Source organism: Monodon monoceros, unplaced genomic scaffold, assembly GCF_005190385.1.
Source record: "Monodon monoceros isolate NGI ecotype Baffin Bay Population unplaced genomic scaffold, NGI_Narwhal_1 Super_Scaffold_4, whole genome shotgun sequence".
NCBI classification, from domain to species: Eukaryota; Metazoa; Chordata; class Mammalia; order Artiodactyla; family Monodontidae; genus Monodon; species Monodon monoceros.
The window spans coordinates 34164444-34187577 of NW_021703781.1; the positions used below are offsets into that span (position 1 = coordinate 34164444).

The 23134-nt window shown below is 35.7% G+C and overlaps 1 protein-coding gene and 1 non-coding gene across 4 annotated transcripts in view; both read right to left on the reverse strand.

The window, feature by feature from the left end:
• The window catches only part of WAPL (WAPL cohesin release factor), a 77278-nt gene that overhangs the window by 25539 nt on the left and 28605 nt on the right, over positions 1-23134 (reverse strand). For 2 of the 3 annotated variants that reach the window (XM_029245234.1, XM_029245235.1), the window contains exon 4: positions 22478-22596. In XM_029245234.1, coding sequence (XP_029101067.1) covers positions 22478-22596 — 119 coding nt within the window. The remainder of the gene's footprint in view (positions 1-22477; positions 22597-23134) is intronic. The other variant, XM_029245236.1, reaches the window with a different exon arrangement.
• On the reverse strand, positions 14066-14138 carry TRNAG-UCC. The gene has a single exon. It is a non-coding gene; the product is annotated as a tRNA-Gly (tRNA).

The window sequence follows — 23134 nt, forward strand, 5'->3', positions numbered from 1 at the left end:
TTAACGCTAAAAGGAATCTACTGTGAAACTTACATAAAGCAGTCTCATTTGTATTGTGTATATCAACGTATTATTCTTATATATCAGGTTAGCATAAAGTAATGCAGCATTAGTAATCTAAAGCAATTTATGCACTCATGCAATGACTTGATCAGGCCCCCTAAGGCACAACCGTACAGAGCAGACTGAACATAAAATTTTAAACCTAGCTGTATTCCTTACTATTTTCCTCTCAAACATTATCTATATAATCTACATGCCTGCTAACTGTTAGATCCCCCATTTAAGCAACCTCTAATCCCCAAAGCACAGCCATAAGCTCAGGAAGATAACAGACTTTTGAAAGGAATAGGTGCCTCAAGGCTTAAGCACTTTACTTAAAAGCACTGATTTCAGGTAACAAACCATCTTTTGGATAACAAAAAGGTTATCTGGTTCCACAGGTAACAATATAGCACAGTCAGGTCAACGTTCTAAATTAAACAGACCCTGGAGATTGGGACTGACATATACACACTACTATATATAAAACATAACTAATAAGGATCTACTAGATAGCACAGGGAACTCTACTCAGTACTCTGTAATGGCCTATATGGGAAAAGAATCTGAAAAAGAGTGGATATATGTATATGAATAACTGATTCACTTTGTTGTACATCTGAAACTAACACTGTAAATCAACTATGCTCCAATAAAAATTTTAAAAAGATTAATACCAAAAAATATATATAAATTAAACAGACCCCCTTCCAGTTAATTGTGAGTGGCAATATATACCTAACAGTTATAAAGGAGACACAGGAACCAGATGGTCCAGATAAATAGTAAGCTCTACTACTGCCTGTTACTAAACATCTTTCTCATCTGTAAAATGGGGTTAATAACAGTACCGACTGTAAAGGGTTGTTGTGAGGATTAAATGAATATATGTAAAACACATATTAGAGTGCCTGAAACAATATGTGCTATACAAGTTTTATTGCTGATAATTCAAGTTATAATAATTGTTATGTGATGATGTGCAATTCTGAGTTCAGCATCTTCATAAAAAGAATTGGAGTATATGGTCTACCCACATAACAGAGGACTGCAATAAAAGGGATAACTGACATGAACACACTCTGTTAACAAATACTATTATTACAAAAAGTAGACTGGGATATACTGTTCTAATTCATCTCAAAAGTAATTGAATGATATGCCTGATAAATACAGAGGCAAAAATCCTCAACAAAACACTAGAAAACTAAATTCAACAGCACATTAAAAGGATCATACACCATAACCATGTAGGATGTGTCCCTGGGATGTAAGGATGGTTCAACATATGAAAACCAACTAATGTGATACACCACCTTAACAGAATGAAGGACAAAAATCACATAATCATCTCAATTGGTGCAGAAAAAGTATTTAACAAAATTCAACTCTCTTTCATGAAAAAATCACTCAACAACAGGAACAGAAGGAAACTGCCACAACATAGAGGTCATATTTTAAAAGCCTGCTGCTAACATCATACTCAACAATGAAAAACTGAAAGCTTTTCCTCTAAGATCAGGAACAAGGCACGGATGCTGATGCTCACTGATTCTACATACTAGCAAAAGTAATTAGGCAAGAAAAAGAAATAAAAGGCATCCAAATCAGAAAGAAAGAAGTAAAATTTTCTCTATTCACATATATAATCTTGTATATAGAAAACCATAAAGATTCCATTAAAAAAAAAACCCTGTGAGAACAAATAAATGTATTCAATAAAGCTGTATGATACAAAACTCATTTGCATTTCTATACACTAACAAAAAACAATCAAAAGAGGAAATGAAGAAAATTCCATTCACAGTAACATCAAAAAGAATAAAATACTTAGGAATAAACTTAACCAAGGAGGCAAAAGATTTGTACACTGACAACTACAAAATGTTGAAAATAAAGGCACAAAGAAATGGAAAGACATCCTTTGTTCATGGATTAGATGACTTAATACTCTTAAAATGGTCATACTACCCAAAGTGATCTACAAATTCAATGCAGTTCCTGTCAAAATCCCAGTAATAATTTTTACAGAAATAGAATGAACCTAAACTTCATATGGAATCCCAAAGGACCCTGAATAGCCAAAACAATCTTGAGAAAGAACAAAAAAACCAAAGGCCCCACACTTGCTGATTTCAAAACATTACAAAGCTACAGTAATCAAAACAGTAGGGTACTGACATAAAGACAAATATATAGACCAACAGTACAGAATAGAACGCCTATGAATAAATCCGCATATATATGGTCAAATGATCTTCACCAATGGAGACAGTCTCTTCAATAAATGGTGCTCGGAAAACTGGATATCCACATGCAAAAGAATGAAATGGGACCCGTATCTTATACCATACACAAAAATCAACTAAAATGTATTAAAGACTTAAACATAAGACCTGAGCTAAAAACTCCTAGAAGAAAACATGGGAGAAAAAAATACGTAACATTGGTCTTGGCAATGACTTCTTGCCAAGAAGCACAAGCAACAAAAGCAAGCATAGACAGGTAGGACTACATCATAAAAAGCTTCTGCACAGCAAAGAAAACAATCAAGAGAGAAAAATGCAACCTACGGAATGGAAGAAAATATTTGCAAACCATATATCTGATAAGGGATTATTATCCAAAATATATAAGGAACTCCTATAAGTCAACAGCAAAAACAAACAAAACAAAAAACCCTGACTAAAAAATGGGCAAAGGACTTGAACAGAAATTTCCCCAAAGAAGAAATGGCCAATAGGTATACAAAAAGATGATCAACATCACTAATCATAAGAGAAATGCAAATCAAAATCACAATGAAATATTACCTCGCACCCATTAGGATGGCCACTAGCAAAAGAACAGAAAATAACAAGTGTTGGCAAGGATGCAGAGAAATTGGAACCCTCATGCAGTGTTGGTGTGAATTTAAATAATGAAGCCATTATGGAAAACAGCATGAAGGTTTCTCAGAGAATTAAAAGTAGAACTACCACATGACCCTGCAATCCCACTTTCAGGTATTTATTCAAAGGAATTAAGAGCAGGATCTCATAAAAATATTTGCACTCCCATGTTCAATGCAGTATTTTTCACAACAGCCAAGAGGTAGAAACAACCTAACTATCCATCAACAGATGAACAAAGAAAATGTTACATATCCATACAACAGAATATTATTCAGCCATAAAAGAGGAAAAAGGAAATCCTATCATATACTACAACATGAACCTTCAGGATGTTACCCTAAATGAAATAAGCCAGTCACAGAAAGACTTTAAAACTGCATGATTCCACTTATGAGATGTCTAGTCAAACTCATAAAAACAGAAATGGTGGTTGCCAGGGGCTGGAGGGAGACTGAAGTAAGAAGTTACTATTCAATGGGTATAGAGTTTCGGTCATGCAAGATGAAAAAATTCTAGAAATCTGTGGCACAATACTGTGCTTACAGTTAACAATACTGTACACTTAAAATGTTCCTAAGAGGGTAGACTTCATGTTGTGTTTTCTACCACAATAAAAAAAAAACTTTGAAAAGGCTTTGAAGCTTAAAAGTATACAGAATAACTGCATAAGTTATATTCAAAAGACACATTCAATGAACATTTTGTTTACTCTGTTGAACTAGGCAGCTTAGTAAATACTATTATTTTAAAAGTTTTTACAAGGTTTTGCCATTTTAATGCTAATGATTAATCTAAAAGAAAGTGAATCCAATAAGAACTGTTCCTCAACTATTAATTATTTCTAAGTTTTACAAGGTTAATATAGAGTTTACCATCGGCAGCAGGAGATGAAGATACACCCTACTATCTAAAAATTAAAATAAAAAATAACATCTGGATGTGGCTAATACATACACATGGGGTGGGGGGTGGTGGCAGAGGTTAAGTTATGACAACACTGACCGACTCTGAGCTCTTCACATCATTCCAAATGGTATAACAATTCCACATGCACCTAAGTGAATTGTATATGGAAACAATACAACACTACTATGTCACATAATAATGTCACTCAGTGAAAGTGACTGTGTACAGTATCTGCAAATACACCAGATAGCAATCAACTTTTCATGGAAAATGAAATCACTCCTATCATTCAGCAACCTAGCTGAGCTTTAACTGGGTCATTCTGATTACACCACCAGGCTTATCTGTAATTCTTGTTAATTTTTTTCTGGTTTAAAAAGCAGATGCACCATATTAACCAGATTCCTTAACTTTTCTGTGTTAAAAGATCTGTGGATTCTGTTTCCTCTGAAATGTAATGGGAAGAATACTTAGAACAAAAAAAGCAGAAAGCTCTTAAGACTACTCTAACATTCTAAAGATTTGCAATCATTGTAGCACATTTCAGTCCTAGTAATCTTAAACATACTATTCTCTTCTTTCAGTTCTCCAGGGGCATGACAAACAAGAACCTCAAATGTAACACTGTATTACAGCTAAGGAAAAAATATGCCGGTGACAGACCCATAGAGCATTTATCCATGAGAGAGAATCCAGTATCTACAAAAACAATGGATAAAAACTGGTTTTTACAATTATAATGCCAAGGCTGTGGTTAACAGATTGGCTTGTTAAATCACAATTATAAAGCAGAGGTAAGAAGAGTTCCTTCACGAAAAGCTAAGAAGAAATTACAGTATTATGTTATCCTTTATTGAGCTGGCTCTCAAAAGGGAAAAAAATTGGAATAACCGCTCTTAAGCCATATGAATTTTTTAACAGTACCAAACGTATTTCTGAGTTTTAAAGAGTACTGTGCATACTGTGTACTAAAGAACAAATATAGTAAGCCGATTAGAATTCATCCAGCCTTACCCACACAAGGATGTCATAACTGAATTGCACTCCCACCAGTAATTCAATCAGCACGTTCTAAAACTAGAAGAGTTCTGAAAAAGCAAAGTGCCACAACGCACCACTGTGCGTGCGTGTGTTTGTGCACACGCGCAGTACTTTAGTGGCAATTCAAAAAGGGAAAATTAATCTGGATTTGGCTCTTTAAAAAAATTGTTAAGTTTTTTTTTCCCCCCTAAAGATGGGCAGTAGAAGCAGAGGGAATTTGAGGAAGAAAGTTTTACAAAGATTAGGGTACCTTTTAGCTCTTTAGAGCTTTCTTTTAAGCATAATCATATAATCTCAAATTGTCTTAAACTATGACCAAAAAAGCCTTAAAGTAAATTTCCATAATTTGTTAAATATTCAGGGCATTAAATTATATGAGGAAAAACTGCAGCTATCCCTAAACTAAAACCAAGAATGTCTGTACTGCTAAGAACTAGACATTTAGAATATGTTAAGATAGAGCACTATGCAAAGAATATAATCCAAAGGTATACGGGAGAAGTAGAGCTGAAAATCTTTCTTTTCTGCCTGATTCAATTAAGTGCTACAGATAAACCTTTCAAAGATACAGCTGCTATTTTTATGAAGAAACTGTCAATTCCTATCCACAAGAAGAACAATACACCTACTACTCAGTTGTTTTAACTTCAAAAGTATTTATATCAATATTATAAAACTTTATAAAAGCAAGCATTGCCACATCAGAATATCACCTTGAAATAGCATAACCTGAACATAAGCTCTAAAAAAGTCCAGGTAACAAAGCATAAAATCCAATACTTGGCCCTTTGTGAAAACTAATACAACTAAGCCTACAATTCAACAATTGTTAAATAAAAAGATACTAGAATGAGCCATGATGAAAAATCGGCTGAAATAAGCATCAGTTTTACAACTAAAAATGTCACTAAATGTAGAATGGACCAGTTGTATTAGGGAGATGATTTATCAAATTTAGAAACACGAAAAGAGAAGCTGAAAATATCTTGAGACACCTATGGGTAGATAGAGAATGTTCATTCTCCCCTTCGTTTTCCTCTTAAGAGTATTTAGCTGGACGTATGCTTGCCCTGATTTTCCAACATCTCTTGCTACTTGTGTGGGCACATGACCAGGTTCTAGTGAATGAATGAACAAAAAAGTAGGGTACACCTTCTGGGTCCTGGCCTTCTAGGGATGGTTCTTTGCCTCCCCTTCCCGTTCTTACTATTTGTACTCTTCAATACTCTAGAGATGGTAGGAAATCACCCACAGAGGAAGGGGTCTCTGACAATACAGCAACTTGAAAATAGTCCAGAGATAAACAGCCAAGGTCTGATATGCCACAGAAAAATAAGCTACCTATTAAAAACTAACTTGAGATTTCTTTCACAGTAGTTGAGGCAAATGCTACAACTGAAATTAGGACTAAATAATGATAGGGATGTGCTGAATATATAAGATTTTGCCAACACTGGATTTGTATATATATAACCTACACACGTATAACCTTAAAAGAAACAATTTGAAGGATATAAAGAACATTTAAGAGAAGAAGGAAAAAACCAAGGAAAAAAACAATCTAAAGCCAACTTTAAAAAAAAAAAGTGTAAACATATATATTCTGAGGAAGATCTATGAACTCACAGGGTACAATTTCCAAGAGTTATTACTAAATAAAAATTTAAATAGAAAGAAAAGTGCACATACAGATGCTACCTTTTATATAAGAAAGGGGGAAGATAAGAAAATTTGTGCTTATCTTTATAAAAAGAAATACAGAAAGGATAAAGCAGAGAAGTCCCTACCAGGGTGAGTGATGGGCTAGAACATCACTCAATGAAGTGACCGTTCATTGAACTTACCTTTTGGTATAGTGCTGACTTCTGGAAGCATGCTAATGTTGTACATATTCAACCAAATAAATTAAATAAATGAGAATGAAAGGGAAAAAAAACCTAAAAGTGAAAGCAAACCAGAACACATAAACCTACTCATAATTCAAATGAATAGCAAATACAATGAAGGGAAGATAGGAAGAAAAGACAAGCAGACAGAACTCATCTAAATTACTTATGAACACAGTATTTGACTTTATACCTTGGGTCAGTGGCAGCGTAGGGTAGGGCAAGTGCAGGATTACAAATAAATCCTAAACACAGTAGTAGAGTTATTTATTGTAGTGGAATGGACAAAGCAATTCTCAAACTATTTTAGATGTATTATAGATTTGAGTAAAAGTGTTGATATTGCTGGGAGTCAGGGTTAAGACAGAAGGCAAGAAAGAACCCTGTAGGGATGGACTAATATTGAAGTTAGTGTGAACTCATGATTTCTAGAACAGGTACGTGCATATGCAGGAATCTATATGCATATACATGAATGTTTCCTATCTCCATCTATTACTAAAAGGGCCAAGAAGTGATGACCACATCTACTGCCCAGATCTTGGTCTCTAGTACCATTCCCCACTAAAGGGAATGGAGACTTCTCAGAGAATGGGCTTAATTCCAGGGCTGGAGCAGAGCAGGTACAATATGAATCTGGAAAACTGTGTTATGTCAATAAGTAAGAAAATGCCCATAGAATGATGGGGTATGTCACAGTGACAGAAGAGCCAGACTAGCCAAATCAGGACAAATGTACCTCCAAAATAAATAATGAATTCTGAACCATTAAAGAGGCAGGGATTCGTAAGTCCATACTGATAAAAGAAAAATAAAACAACCAAACAATAAATGGGGAAAACTGACTAAATGAATATTTTGCAAGTGGCACAGCAAACACTTTATCAGGAAAGCATCATCATGTATATTAAATCTAAGAGTATGAAGAACAAGGTATTTGAATAGTCTCTTCAAAGACTGCTTTTTAGTTGCATGGGGAAGAAAATAATTATACAGCAGAGGAATAGACAACCCCTTAACTGGGTGATCATAATTAACATTCTCCAGAGGTGGCACGCTGAAAAGAATACCTCATCACTTACCCAGTATCCCAGCCTAGAATGAATAACCTGAATACAATCATGAAGAAACTTCGATTAAACCAAAGTGAGAAGCTTTTTTTTTAAAGGGGGATCAGGGGATGTCAATGTCATAAAAGACAAAGAAAGACTACAGAAATGTTCCTGGTTAAAAGAGACTAAAGACACAGCTAAACAGCTAAATGAATGACAGCTAAATGAAATACCTCACCCTAGACTGGATCCTGTAGCAGAGACGAGAAAATGCTACAAAGGACATTACTGTGTCAACTGACAAAACTGACACAACAGATTAGGTAAAAATACTGGAACAATGTTAAATTTACTAAAGATGATTACTGTGATGTGGATATGTAATTGATTAGGAAGTACACACTGTATTTAGGGTAAAGGGCTAATTATATATATAAAAATATATATATGAACTTACCCTTAAATATTCAGAAAAAATACATACGTATGAATATACATACAAAGAGAAAGAACAAATGAAAAAGCGAATATTAATATAATATTCATAAAGAATGTTTGTTGTACTATTTTATTTTTGTAACTCTTCCGTAATTTTGAAATTATTTCCAAGTACAAACTATTTTTTAATTATTTCCAGATAAAAAATATTAAAAATCTTTAAAAATTCTCTCAGAAAACTTGTAAAATAGAAAAAGTATAAATCATCATTCTATCAGTTAATATTTTAATTTCCATGAAACAACTAAATCAAATTCAGACAATGGTTAAATTAAGAAATCAAAGAGTAATAAAAAGATGAATTCAAGTTTAATACAGGCAATCCTACAAAATGGGAAGGGATAAAGATATTCTTCTTTTAAGTTCTTAAATCAAATGTTAATTAAACAGCCCATCAATAATAAATGAAATAGCAATACTTCTTAGCTGAGGCACAGAAAAAGATGAAAACATAACCCATACCTGGTGCAAGGGTAGTAAGAGTTTTCTGTTTTTAATCTCCCCTCCTAAAAAGCAAACGGGCCACTGATAATCTTCTTTGCCCTGGCTTCTAAGAAGCTCAAAGTTGTATTTGTGGTAGATCCCCAGGAAATCCATCAAGACAAAAAGGCTTGAATTTTGGCTTCAACTCATCTATTCCTTACTTTTTCTTAACACAGTTTCCTCATTTATTTTCAATCTGGTTCTACCAAATTTGTCTCTGTTCACTATAAGAACAGACCCAGAAACAAGACAGATGACAGAATTAGGAGACAAAGACACTGAAAATAACTGTAACTATATTCCACATATGTAAGAAAGTAGGGAAAACAACTGAGTACGTTAAATAGACAAGAAAGATATAAAATAGACCCAAACTAAACTTTCAGAGATGGGATTAATAGCTGCTTAGATGCTGTAGAAGAACCTGAAAATGGGCAACAGAAACTATCTAAACTATCTCCAAATGAAACCAAGACTGAAAAAATTAAAAAGATGGAAAGAATGTCAGCACACACTGGGACAAGTTCACCCAGCCCAATAACTGTATGAGAAAGTAAAAATTAACTCCCTTCACAGATAGTACTTTGCCCTGAACCTCTCAAACACTGTTTCTTTTAAATTTTACCCAAACTCCCCAGTTCCCCCAAAATCCTACAAAAACTTTTCTTTGGTAAGATGCCCCTTGGTTTCTCTGCTGTGCAGTATCCTTTATTGCAATATGTCAATAAGCCTTATTCTGTCAGACTACAGGTTATACGTGTTGATTTTAGGCTGATACAAGCGAGACAAGTATATTAAGAGTCCCCAGAGGGGGACAGAGAGCCAAAAACTATTTTAAGAATATTGGCTAAAATTTTCCCAAATTTGACGTTTACCAATTTTCAAACATAAAAAAGCCAAACATTTAGTACTATATGAAGATTATTTGCTGAAAGATACTTCCAAAAATCCTAGAAATAAACATTTATGAACACCTTCTGTATCTCAGACACTAAGAATTTAAAGGTGAAAAAATATATGGTCACCATCCCCCAAAAACTCCCAATATTTTACATCTAATGTTAATTTATGGTCATCATTAGCATAAAGTCATAAGACTATCAATTAAAGAAAGTTCAGCAAAGAGTTTTCTGGATGTCAGAATCCCAATGAACTCTAAATAAAATGTACTACAAACTAGAAAACCAAATTCCAAACTATAAACAACCTAACACACACACACACACACACACACACACTCTCTCTCTCTCTCCCTCTGTCAAATGTTTGTTCGAGTTCCCATGTTCTTGATTAACCCATGGCTACATGTTCTCATTTCAAACTTCACTTTCTGGGAAATAAGTTATAGTGAAATATTTTGAACTTTCAAACTTTAAAGGAACCTGAACTACAGAAAATAAAAAGATTAATGGTGCTTTTATTCCTTATTAAAATCCTTCCAGAAAAAAATATTACAGGAAAAAAAACCACCTGAATTAGATCTCATAAAGAAAATAACTTACACTTTCCTACATCTTTATAGAATACAGATCAATGACTTAAGTACCTGGTTCAATGTTTAAGTTAAATACTACCTATATAAAAGGAAGACAGATACTCCTGCTTTGGAACAAACATAATGAGTATGAAATACTAAGACTACTCAAAAGTTTCCGTGGGGAAAAAACATTCTACCTCACTTTCTAAGACACTTACTTATTTTTCTCCTTTTTATATCCCCAGTACCTAGTACTGTGAAATGCAGGTATTATGTAAAAACAATGACAACGAAAAGTCAACTAAAACTGACCCTCTTCCATACCCAGGCTCAGCCAGAACACGCTCAGCTTCAACAACTTTTTGACTCACCAACCTGCTTTTTACTTTTACACTTTGGCCAGCATCCCTCATCAGCAGACCAATGGCTTACAGTCTCTCTTTTTTTCAGGCTTCACATTTATCTATGTCTCAGGTTTCTAGTCCATGAGACTATAGTGAATCTCATACTGCTATCTCGATGACTGGATCACAGGATGGTCAATGAATCCCCAGACACAGAACAAAGGTAACCATGAGTAAAACAATTTGACAGAAAAATAAGCTGCTTCATCAGAGTGAGTTCTAATTGCTGGAGAAGGATACTATAAAGGAACATCTGTTCTTGGGTGAGAGGTGGAACTACCTGTCCTTTAAAATCTCTTCAATTGTAAGATTCTGTTTTTAAGTTGACAACCTATATATATAAACTCATTTTATAAAACAAAAAAAAATGAGTTTACAAAACTATAAAAACTATACTTAACTTTAAAACTGCAGCTTTATACAATTTTAACTTTTGAATACAGCTAAATATATAACCATAATTTATACTGATAATCAAGTTTTAATTCAACTGCCCATAAACCCACTATCCTATGTCATATTGAATGACAGGAGGGAAGAGGAAAAAAAAGTCCAGAATGTTCTTTTGAGAATCAAACAAAAGACAGAACCACATGGGCCCAGCATTAAACCACAGGGAAATGATGAAAGTGAAGCTATAAATATTTGAGAACTGAAACTGAGATTGACATTATGGTTAGTTTCATCAATGACCCAGCAAATAGTCTTAACGGGCAAAATAAGATGGCCAAAGCCCAAGGTAAAATATAACCCTCCAAGCACAGAAGGTTAGTTGGGATGATTATACAGATAATCCCTTAGGAAGAGAGCAAACTGGCAGCAGCTGAATGGAAAGCTAGAAATCAAACAAAAAGCAGGGCAGGCAGAAAAAATGATTTAAGCTTATCAGCACATACGGCGTTGGCCAAAAAGCTCCTTCAGTTTTTAAGTAAAAATAAAAGACACATTTTTCATTTTCCCCAACAACTTTATTGAACAACGTATTCACTGTTTTGTTCCACTACCTTCTGCCATTCTTCAGGCAATTTCATAATTCCATCTTCCCAAAACTTTTCATCTTTCTGAGCAAAGAACTGTTCCAGGTGCCTTTTACAGTCTTCCAAGGAATTGAAAATTTTTTCCATTAAGAGAATTTTGTAAAGACCAAAAAAAATGGAAATCCGAAGGTGCAATGTCTGGTGAATATGGCGGATGAATCGGAACTTCCCAGCCAAGCTGTAACAGTTTTTGCCTGGTCATCAAAGAAACATGCGGTCTTGTGATGGAAGATTATGCGTTTTCTGTTGACTAATTCCGGATGCTTTTCGTCCAGTGCTGCTTTCAGTTGGTCTAACTGGGAGCAGTACTTGTTGGAATTAATCGTTTGGTTTTCCAGAAGGAGCTCATAATAGAGGACTCCCTTCCAATCCCACTGTATACACAACATCACCTTCTTTGGATGAAGACCAGCCTTTGGTGTGGTTGGTGGTGATTCGCTTGCCCCACAATCTCTTCCATTCCACATTATTGTACAGTATTCACTTTTCATCACCCATCAGTTTGTTTTACAAACGGAACATTTTCATTACAATAAGTAGAGAATCGCATGTGGAAATATGGTCAAGAAGGTTTTTTTTGCTTAACTTATGTGGAACCCAAACATCAAAGCAATTACATAACTAAGCTAGTGAAAATTATTTTCAGGGCTTGATTTGGATATTTTGATTATGTCGGCTATCTCCCACGTGGTATAACGTTGATTGTTCTCAATTACTGTCTCAATTTGATCACTATCAACTTCAAGTGGTCTACCCAACTGTGGAGCATCGTCCAGCGAGAAATCTCCAGCACAAAACTTTGCAAACCACGTTCGACACCTTCGATCAGTCACAGCACCTTCTCCATACACTGCACAAATCTTTTCGTGCGCTTCAGTTGTGTTTTTACCTTTCTTGAAATAATAAAGCATAATATGCCGAAAATGTTGCTTTTTTCTTCCATCTTCAATATTAAAATGGCTACAGAAAAATTCACCAATTTTGATTTTTTTTTTTTTTTTTTGCGGTACGCGGGCCTCTCACTGTTGTGGCCTCTCCCGTTGCAGAGCGCAGGCTCAGCGGCCGTGGTTCACGAGCCGAGCCACTCCGCGGCATGTGGGATCCTCCCAGACTGGGGCATGAACCCGTGTCCCCTGCATCGGCAGGCGGACTCTCAACCACTGCGCCACCAGGGAAGCCCCTGCTGTTTTTTTTTTTAAATGCACACTGATATGACAGTCACATACAATCTAACAAAACTGTTTCAAATGAAGTTAGTGACAACTAAGCACTACTAGAGCCATATTATGGAAAAAAACTGAACGTACATTTTAGCCAACCCAATATGTGGCAACTACAAATAATGGGATTCAGGGAAACTGTAGCCAGTGATCAGAAATAAGATGGCACTGAAAGAAAAAAAAAAACATTAAAATTATCAAATGATCAGGACTTCCCTGGTGGCGCAGTGGTTAAGCATCCGCCTGCCAATGCAGGGGACACGGGTTCGAGCCCTGGTCCAGGAAGATCCCACATACTGCAGAGCAACTGGACCCGTGCACCACAACTACTGAGCCTGCACTCTAGAACCCACGAGTCACAACTACTGTGCCCGCGCACCACAACTTACTAAAGCCTGTGTGCCTAGAGCCTGTGCTCTGCAACAAGTGAAGCCACCACAATGAGAAACCCGCGCACCACAACGAAGAGTAGCCCCTGGGCTTCCCTGGTGGCGCAGTGGTTGAGAGTCTGCCTGCCGATGCATGGGACACGGGTTCGTGCCCCAGTCCAGGAAGATCCCACATGCCGTGGAGCGGCTGGGCCTGTGAGCCATGGCCGCTGAGCCTGTGTGTCTGGAGCCTGTGCTCCGCAACGGGAGAGGCCACAACAGTGAGAGGCCCACGTACCGCAAAAAAAAAAAAAGAGTAGCCCCCGCTAGCCACAACTAGAGAAAGCCCGCGTGCAGCAACGAAGACCCGACACAGCCAAACATAAATAAATAAATAAATATTTTTAAAAAAATTATCAAATGATAAAACCACATACAGAAACAACAGGTACTTAGGCTCAGGTACTTAAAACCAGGTATGTTTCAAGCTAATGCCTCAAACTCTATCTTTACCTTTCTCCCTTGCAAGTGACAACTTTTCTGAGTAATCATTTCATATATGTTCTTACCAGAAGTTTACTTTACCTCCTCATCTTCTTTCTGCCACATGTGTTTACCCAGCCAGCCCTCAATTCTGTTATGAACAGAATTCTTTATATACCTGGTGAGGTGTTGGGGAAAATTCTCACAGCCAGCAAGCTTAAAAAGTTAGTTTTTTGTTTTTTTTGGCTGCACCACACAGCTTGTGAGATCTTAGTTCCCTGACCAGGGATCGAACCTGGGACCCCAGCCATGGAAGTGCAGAGTCCTAACCACTGGACCACCAGGGAATTCCCAAGTTAATGTTTTCTAACATGGGAAGATAGAGGGAAGAGGAACCTCTTGGCTGGTGGCACTAAAGCTGAGGAGATGGCCTGTGTGGTCAGGAAATTGGCTATATACAAGAGGACTGAGCAAATACGTAAATGTGTTGAGGATACTGGGAACCAGATTCCTCACTGTCGGCAAAGAGAAGTAAAATGTGCAAAGTGGGAAGGCTAGAATAAAACATGTGGTGTTGAACTAGAATTGGAGGTATCAGTATGAACTCATGGTTCTAAATATACATAGATATGAAATAAGTATGTCTGTGTGGTGGCGGGGGGCGGCGAAGGAGAGAGGAAGAAAATGCATATATTCACGTGTTTCCTTGCTCTGTTAACTCAAAGAAGGCCTAGAAGCAATGACACCCCAGAAGAAATGACCATACTTTGCGACCAAATTTTATTTTTAAAGATCATTCTCCACTAAAAGAAAACAGGGATCCTTGGAGGAATGGTTGATTCCACAACTGGGAATGTGCATCACAAGCCTTGAACATCTTTGTGTGTCATTAGTAAGGAAATGCAAAGTGGTGGGCCATGTTAAAAGCCAGTTTGAAAAACCACGAACAAGGCCAAGTCTAAGAAAATCTGAGTATCGAAATAATAATAGTACTATCGTTTAAATAAATAACAGTAACAAATGACTGAATAAAACAGAAATCCATGTTCATACTGACATAAAGAAATTTATAAATACTTAAATGAATATATAATGAATATATAATATATATACTACATAATGAATAAATAAATACATATATTCTACTAACAACTAGAGAAGGCAGGATGTAATTAGAAAAAAAAATTCAACAACCATCATAGTAAAGATTGATTCAGGCAAAAATCAATGCTAAAACTAGTGGGTAAAAGTTTGATGAGGAGTTGAGGAACCTGACAGGCCTCAAGGGATAGTTAACATCAATAGCAATGGTACAAAGTGACATTGTGCGCCACCTGGTATGATGCAGTAAGAACAGAGCACCTCTTTTGAGGTATTTCCACCAAATACACAAAACCTAAATCTAATCGGGAGGAAACATCAGACAAGCACAAATTGAGGGACATTCAACAAATAACTGATTTTAACTCTTCAAAGATGTCAAAGCCATGGAAAAACTAGGAAAGACACAGATGTTCCAAACAGAAGGAGGGTGGAGACTTATGACAACTAAATACAACATGTGATTCTGGACTGGATCATGGGTTCTTTCTTTGGGAGATGTGGGGGAGGGGGGAGTAATGTGTGATTTGTTCTGCTATAAAGGCCATTAATGAGACAATTGGTAAAACTGAATGGGATCTGTGGATTAGACTGAATTATTATATCAATGTTATTATTAGCTTCCTGGTTTTGATGGGTATACTATAGCTATAGAGTAGAGTACTCTTGTTTTCAGAAAGTAAAGACTAAGGTATTTGGGAGTAATCAGCATTAAGTCTACAACTTACTCTCAAATCATACATACACACACATACCCCCAATGAGAGGGGAGCCCATTTTGACCCCCATAGGACATTTAGTAATGTCCAAGACATTTTTGGTTGAAATGGAGGCGCACAGAGCAGGGGAAAAGAGGACTAGCATCTGGTGGGTAGAGGCCAGCGATGTTGTTAAATATCCTCCAATGTACAGGGCTACCCTCCACAACAGCTTTATTCAATCCAAAACATGAGCTAAGAAAGCCTGATAGGTAAGGAGGAAAATTTGCCACTACAAGACGTGGGCCACCTCTCTACCACTCAGAAATGAGGTCATTAGTGCCTTTAATCAGAATGCAGAAGACCCAGATACTCCCACTGACCTATCAGCTACAGGAGGGTATTTCTATTATAATGGAGAAATGGAACAACTGCTGAGTACATTTCCTATGGCCACCTACCTAGTGACCCCTGCCTTTCCTTTTTCTCTGGAGATTTGGGGGATAACCTACATAAAACTCCTTGGAGAACTGAGCTTATCCTTTTTTACATCGAAACCATGAATCCTGATTTCTCACATATGAAACAAATCTATTCTTTCCACTCTGTTAATCTATAAATGCTTAAAACTTTGATCCCATTTATTTCCTGTATTCCTTTATACTCATCAAAACTCAATACGTTAAATTTCCACTATTTCTGTTTCTCAATGGTTCTCTCCTTTTAAACAACTCTTAAGTAGTCTTTTAGCTGTCTTGAAGACAAATGGATGACCTATTTATTTTAAGAGCTAGGGATTTTATACTGCTTTAACTTCTTGCTGCTCTCTTCCTGAAGGAGGCTTCTAAATTCTTTACCTAGATATTTTCATAAGGATACATAACTTCCATGGGATCTAAAGCATTTTTTATTACTTTTTACTAAAGTACTATAACACTCTGGATCAAAGTCTCATTTTTGAATCTTACTGATCCACCTAAATAGTAGTAGTATCTAAGTGAAAAAATTCTGACACAATTCCACTTAAAGAGGGTTTTGGGCAAATCTTTCAATAGGAGGTTTAAAAGGAAATTAAAACATTTACTGAAGCCTCTTTGGGGATTAAATCAGGACTATTGTTTTAAGGCAGGCTTTACTTATATTACATCTTTTAAATGAGTTCAATCTCATAGCTCTTTTGGTTTCATAAATTAATAATGATTTTCTTAATTTTCCTCTGACACTATCCATCAACAGTAAATAGGTCTTCTGCCTGCCTGGTTGCATGACCTGATTTACTTTAGGCCGGAGAGATTCCTTCGTAATCGGGTCAAGTACATGTACACTGCTGCCTCCTAAGTTGTGTTAGTAGGAAAGAAATATATCCAATATTAAGTTTAAAACTAAGTTTAAAAAAATGAACATAAATAAGTACATATGAACTTGAATACTGAATTGACATACACAAGATAAAAATTACTTCAAAACTCTTGAACACATTACTATGACTTCATCATTAGTGAAATAATCTAAAGACAAAAAGAACTGGAAAGAAATTTTAACTTCACTTAGTGTATTTACTCTTCATAATAATATTGGTGTTATAATTTAAAAAGTAATGTGTGCTGTACAATAAAGCAAGAAAGCTAAGTACCAAATTTTGAAATGTTAAATTTGAAATGAAACTATCAGTATGAACTCAGTTTATTTTTCAATGTATTTCATAGCTCTGTCCAGTGAAAGAGCCTAGAAGCAATGAACACACCCAGCACTTAGTTCTGGGTTTCTAAGTACTAATCCCCACAAAAAGAACCAAGGATCCTTGGATGGGTCCATGATTGAAAGCACAAGATAAGTCCAGGTCATCTTTTGTGCAGAAAGCAAAAGAAAAGCTCAAAGATGATGGGTCTATATCAAAAGGACACAAGAAATGGCTTGAAATGGTTTACTCTGGCCAAATCTATTATAAATACATTTAATAAGTAAAAATTATTGAGTCTATAGAGATAGAAGTTCGGGGTTGGGATGGGGAGAAAGAAAACTCCTTTTTACAAAATTCCAGTTATTAAATGTAGAAGAAATCGCAATTAGAAAACTCACCATTCTGTAACTGTCAGTGTAATAACTGATGCAGGCAAAGATCAACAATGGATGCTAAAATTATGAGGTAAAACAATAATGGGGAACAGAATATTCACATGCTGCCAGAGTCACACCCAGAAGTTTACTAATTAAATTATAAAAGGAAAAACATACTTTTATTTTGGGGACATCCAGTGGTCACAACCTTCAATAGGTGGTCAAACAATTTTGAGTGGAACAACCAGGTATTACATACCTTCCGATGTGATGCAACATACACAGTATTACTTTGAGGCATTCTTGCCAAAATATGTTTAACCTCAGCCTAATCAAACGCAGAGACTTACTTCCAGTGTTCTATGACACCATACTACTTTAATATAGTGGAGTAACAACTTACATCATCAGGAAACAATCAGATAAATTCTGAATGTGAAACATTCTACAAGACAGATATCCTGGGCTCTTAAAAGCAAAAAAAAAACAACAAAAAACTAGTGCCATGGGGAATTTTAAAAAGATGAGGAGACTACTCAAGATTAAAGAGACATAACAAGTAAATGATTATAGTTTGGGGAGAAAAACAGCACTAAAAGACATTTTGGAGACAGCTGAGGAAAACTGAATATGGCCTGGACATAGGATTATATCAAAGAATTACTAATTTTCTTAAGTATTACAATCATATAACCACAGTTAGGTATGAGACTGTCTTTTCTCTTAAGAAATGCATGCTATCTCAACAACTTTCAAATACGACAGGAAAAATGTTATATAATACACACACACACACACACACACACACACACATGAAGAGAAGAGAAAAAGGGGAAGAGGAAGGGGACTGTGTGTAATTATGACGATTTGGTGGGGGGGTGGGGATCAATCTAGATAGAGGAATATAGTTATTCAACACATTTTTTTACACTTTCTGTATATTTTAACTTTTTATAATAAAAAGTTGAGGTGGGAGAAATAAAGTAGAATGCTTTAAAGGACTCAGGAAACTCTTCCAGGGTGTCTACAAAGACAAAACCATTTTCACAATAATAATATGTTGTTTGCCTTTTTCACTTCGTTGATATTTGCAGGGATGGTGCAAAAGCAATGCTGGGCAAAGCTGTTGGTGTCTTAGCATGAATCAAGGCAGGGGCTCTGAACTGTATATAAGTAGTCATATTCTTCACTGCTACACACTTCATAGTTAAAAAATAAAATGCCAGTTTCACATAAGAAAAAAGCCCTTGATAAAGGAGTGAAAATTACTGATTAAATCGTAACCCTAAGTGCACTAATGGTCTATGTGACAAAACGAGTGTGCCTAAAACACTTATGTTGCATATAAAGTGTGGTTGTATCAAAAAAAACCACTACTGGCTCAAGTTTCAAGCTGAACTAGCCACTTTTTGTCTGAACACCATTCTTTACTTAAAAAACTGACAAACTATGCTTATACAGACCTGGGTATTATGCAGACATTTTCTCAAAAATGAACAAAGTAGGCCTGTCATTGCCAGTCATTTTCCCTGAAGTATTTTCTGCCAATGAAAAAATTTCAACTTTTAAGCAAAAACTAAAATTCTGGAGAACTGTGAACTTGATAGCTTCCCAATACTTAAAAGACTTTTCTAATGAGTTTGACAGTGATATTAATATTTTTGATACTGTATAATGAAGTGTGTCACCACTGAAAGATTTAGATAAATCAGTCTAACCAGTATTTTCCAAATGACCAATGTATAATGTTACAAAGCATGCATGTGTAAAAGATCCATTCAAAGGCAAGACAGACCAACAGATTTTAATGCAACATTATGAAAGGTTCACTGGCACGGTTTTAGACTCCAAGTTACAACTAATCTTTAAGAAGCTCCTGGGGTAGGGACTGTCCTCGTGGTCCAGTGGGTGAGACTCTGCGCTCCCAATGCAGGGGGTGCCTGGGTTCGATCCCTGGTTGGGGAACTAGATCCCACATGCCACAACTAAGACCCAGCACAGCCAAATAAATAAATAAATAAATAAATGGATGGATGGATAGATAAATAAATAAATAAATATTAGAAAAGAAAAACTCCCGGGCTTCCCTGGTGGTGCAGTGGTTAAGAATCCGCCTGCCAATGCAGGGGATATGGGTTCGAGCCCTGGTCCGGGAAGATCTGACATGCCATGGAGCAACTAAGCCCATGCGTCACAACTACTGAGCCTGCGCTCTAGAGCCCACAAGCCACAACTACTGAAGCGTGCACGCCTAGAGCCCATGCTCTGCAACAAGAGAAGCCATCACAGTAAGGAGCCCACGCACCGCAAGGAAGAGTAGCCCCCACTCGCCGCAACTAGAGAAAGCCTGTGCGCAGCAACGAAGACCCAACACAGGCATGCATGCATAAATAAATAAATAAAATTATTTATTTATTTATTTATTTATAAAAGAAAAAAGAAACTCCCATTTTTTTCAATTTTGGTGTAATGTCAACGAAGAATGTCCATAATTATCTGAAAAAGCTACTTAAAATACAACTACTTATCTATGTGAGGCTGGATTTTCTTCATATTTTTCAACTAAAACAATGAAAAATACTGAATATAGAGGATATAAGAATCTAGCTCTTTTTAAAAAAAATTTATTGAAATATAGTTGATTTACAATGTTAGGTTAATTTCTGCTGTACAGCAAAGTGACTGTTATATATAGTCTTTGTCATATTCTTTTCCATTATGGTTTATCACAGGATACTGAATAGAGTTCCCTGTGCTATACGGTAGGATACTGTTGTTTATCCATCCTAAACATACTAGTTTGCATCTGCTAATCCCAAAGAATCTACCTGTCTTTTACTAAGCCAAACTTTATAAAGAGATTTGCAAAAAATGTACAACGCTACTCTTCTCACTACTTTTTTTAAGAAAATAATTCTCGCTAAAATGTTATATTAACATGTAATGGGTTACTGTTAAGTGAATTATTAATAAGTATCTTTGAAATATGTTTTCACTTCCAATTTGATAAATAACATATATAATCAAAAGCTTTCTGGGATTCTTAATAAAATTTTAAGAATGTGAAGTAATCCTGAGACCAAAAAATGTATAACTTTTACACTAGAAATCAACACATGCCATACACAATTTTATAAACCAAAACCTCACCTAAGCATTAAGGGCTATAGCCAGTATACCACACTACCCTGGCCCCTGGCTCCAGAGCAAGTTAGCTCTGTTGAAATGAGCATTAAGCATTTTTTTTTTCTGGTGGGGGGTGAGCACCTGGGGCTGCAAAAGTATAACACAATCACTCTGAAAAGATTCCTAACTGGCTGTTTACAGAGGTAAAAGAATAAAAATAAAACGAGGCCAGATAATATGGACACACTCATTCTTTAGTTGCTTAAAAGTAGTTCAATCTACAAAAAATGTCAACAACTTCTAACTGCAATTTTCAATAATAAAACTGTTTAACACTATACAAGCTATTTAAGTAAAGGAATTTTTTTTAAAAAAAGGTAAAGTCAAGCAAATTATTTTCAATACCTATGCTGGACCATATTAAAATGACTTATATAATGCATAAGAATGAAGTTGGACCCTTAACTTACACTATATACAGAAATTAACTCAAAATGGATCAATGACCTAAATGTAAAACCTAAAACTATAAAACCTAGAAGAAAACATAGGGAAAAGGTACATGACATCCAATTTGACAATGATTTCTTAGATATGACACCAAAAGCACAGGTAACAAAAGAAAACAATAGATAAACTGGACTTCACTGATATTAAAGCACACTACCAAGAAAGTAAAGAGACAATTCACAGTATAGGAACATCTATGTGCAAATTATGTATCTAATAAGACATTCATATATAAAGAACTCCTATAACTCAACAATAAAAAACCAAACAACTTGATTCAAAAATGGGCACTGAATAGACATTTCTCCAAAAAAGATATACAAATGTCCAGCAAGTACATGAAAAGATGCTCAACATCAATAATTAGGAAAATGTAAATCAAACCACAATGAGATACCATTTCCCACACATTAGGATAGCTATTATCAAAAAAAAAAAAACTCAGAAAATAAATGTTGGTGAGGATGTGGAAACATTGGAAACCTTGTGCATTGCTAATATGAATATAAAAATGGTGCAGTCAAGGTGGAAAACACTTCGGCAGTTAAACAAAGACCTACCATATGTCCCCAAAATTCCACTCTTAAGTATCCAAATCAATTGAAAGCAGGGACTCAAATAGCCAAAAAGTGAGAACCACTCAACTGTCCATCTACAGATGAATGGATAAACAAAATTTGGTGTTCAGCCATAAAAAAAGAAACATTCTGATATATGTTACAACAGGGATGGACCCTGACAACATAATGCTTAGTGAAATAAGCCAAGTACAGATAGACAAACATTGCGTGACTCCACTTATATGAGGCACCTAGAATAGGCAAATTTATAGAGACAGAAAGTAAAACTGTGTTTACCAAAGGCTGGGAAGGTCAAGGTGGAGTTATTGTTTAATGTGTACAGTGTTTTTGTTAGAGATGATGAAAAAGTTTTGGTTATAGGTAACGGTGACGGTTATGTAACACTATGAATGTATTTAATGTCACTGAATTGTACACTTGCATATAATAAAGACTATGTTATATATGTTTTACCACACTTCAAAAAATGGTTACAATGCTTTGAAACAATAATTTACATATATCCTTTGAAAGACAAAATTTAATTGCCATGATGTTTGCTAGTAATTTTTAAATAAAAAAAGAGTTGAGCCCTCCAACAATAATACAAATCACCGATAGTGCTTTACTTACCCGCTTGGGGCCACTAAAAATCTTTCTGGTATTTTCCTTTGATTTATCTCCTTGTTTATTTGGGGGCTTCTTCACACTTTCAGGCACACCAGGCAAATCCTCTGTAAAATCCAAGTTTTCTGAAATGGTAATCAAAACTAGCTAGCTTTCTATTATTTCAAATTATCTACCAGACAACCTATGAACATTTTGAGGAGAAAGAAGCATATTGTGGGGAGAAAAAAAAAGGAATAAAAGCACCACAGAGTTGACAAAATACTCCAATGATATTAAGTCTCATTCTCCCGTGCTCACTCCCTGCTTGTCCCCTACTCTAAAAGAAAATCAGAAACCTAGTTGCTGTGTATGTGCTCCAGCTTCACTGACAAAATCAATTCTTTTCCAGAATAATTTGTTCTTCAAAGTTCATATAACTGCTAGTTATCTATCAACATTAACACTGGCATGGTCTAGTTTAAACACACACACACACACACACACACAAACACACACACACACATCATCAGGTGATATGCACCTGTAACATTTTTCTAGAATTTAAGTACACTTAATCATGTTGGCCTTCAAAGAATGCCTGCTTACATCTGAAGAGGCCACATTTTTAAAAAAACCCAAAAAAGGATATAGCTATCCTTGGCAAGATACAGAATGACCTAG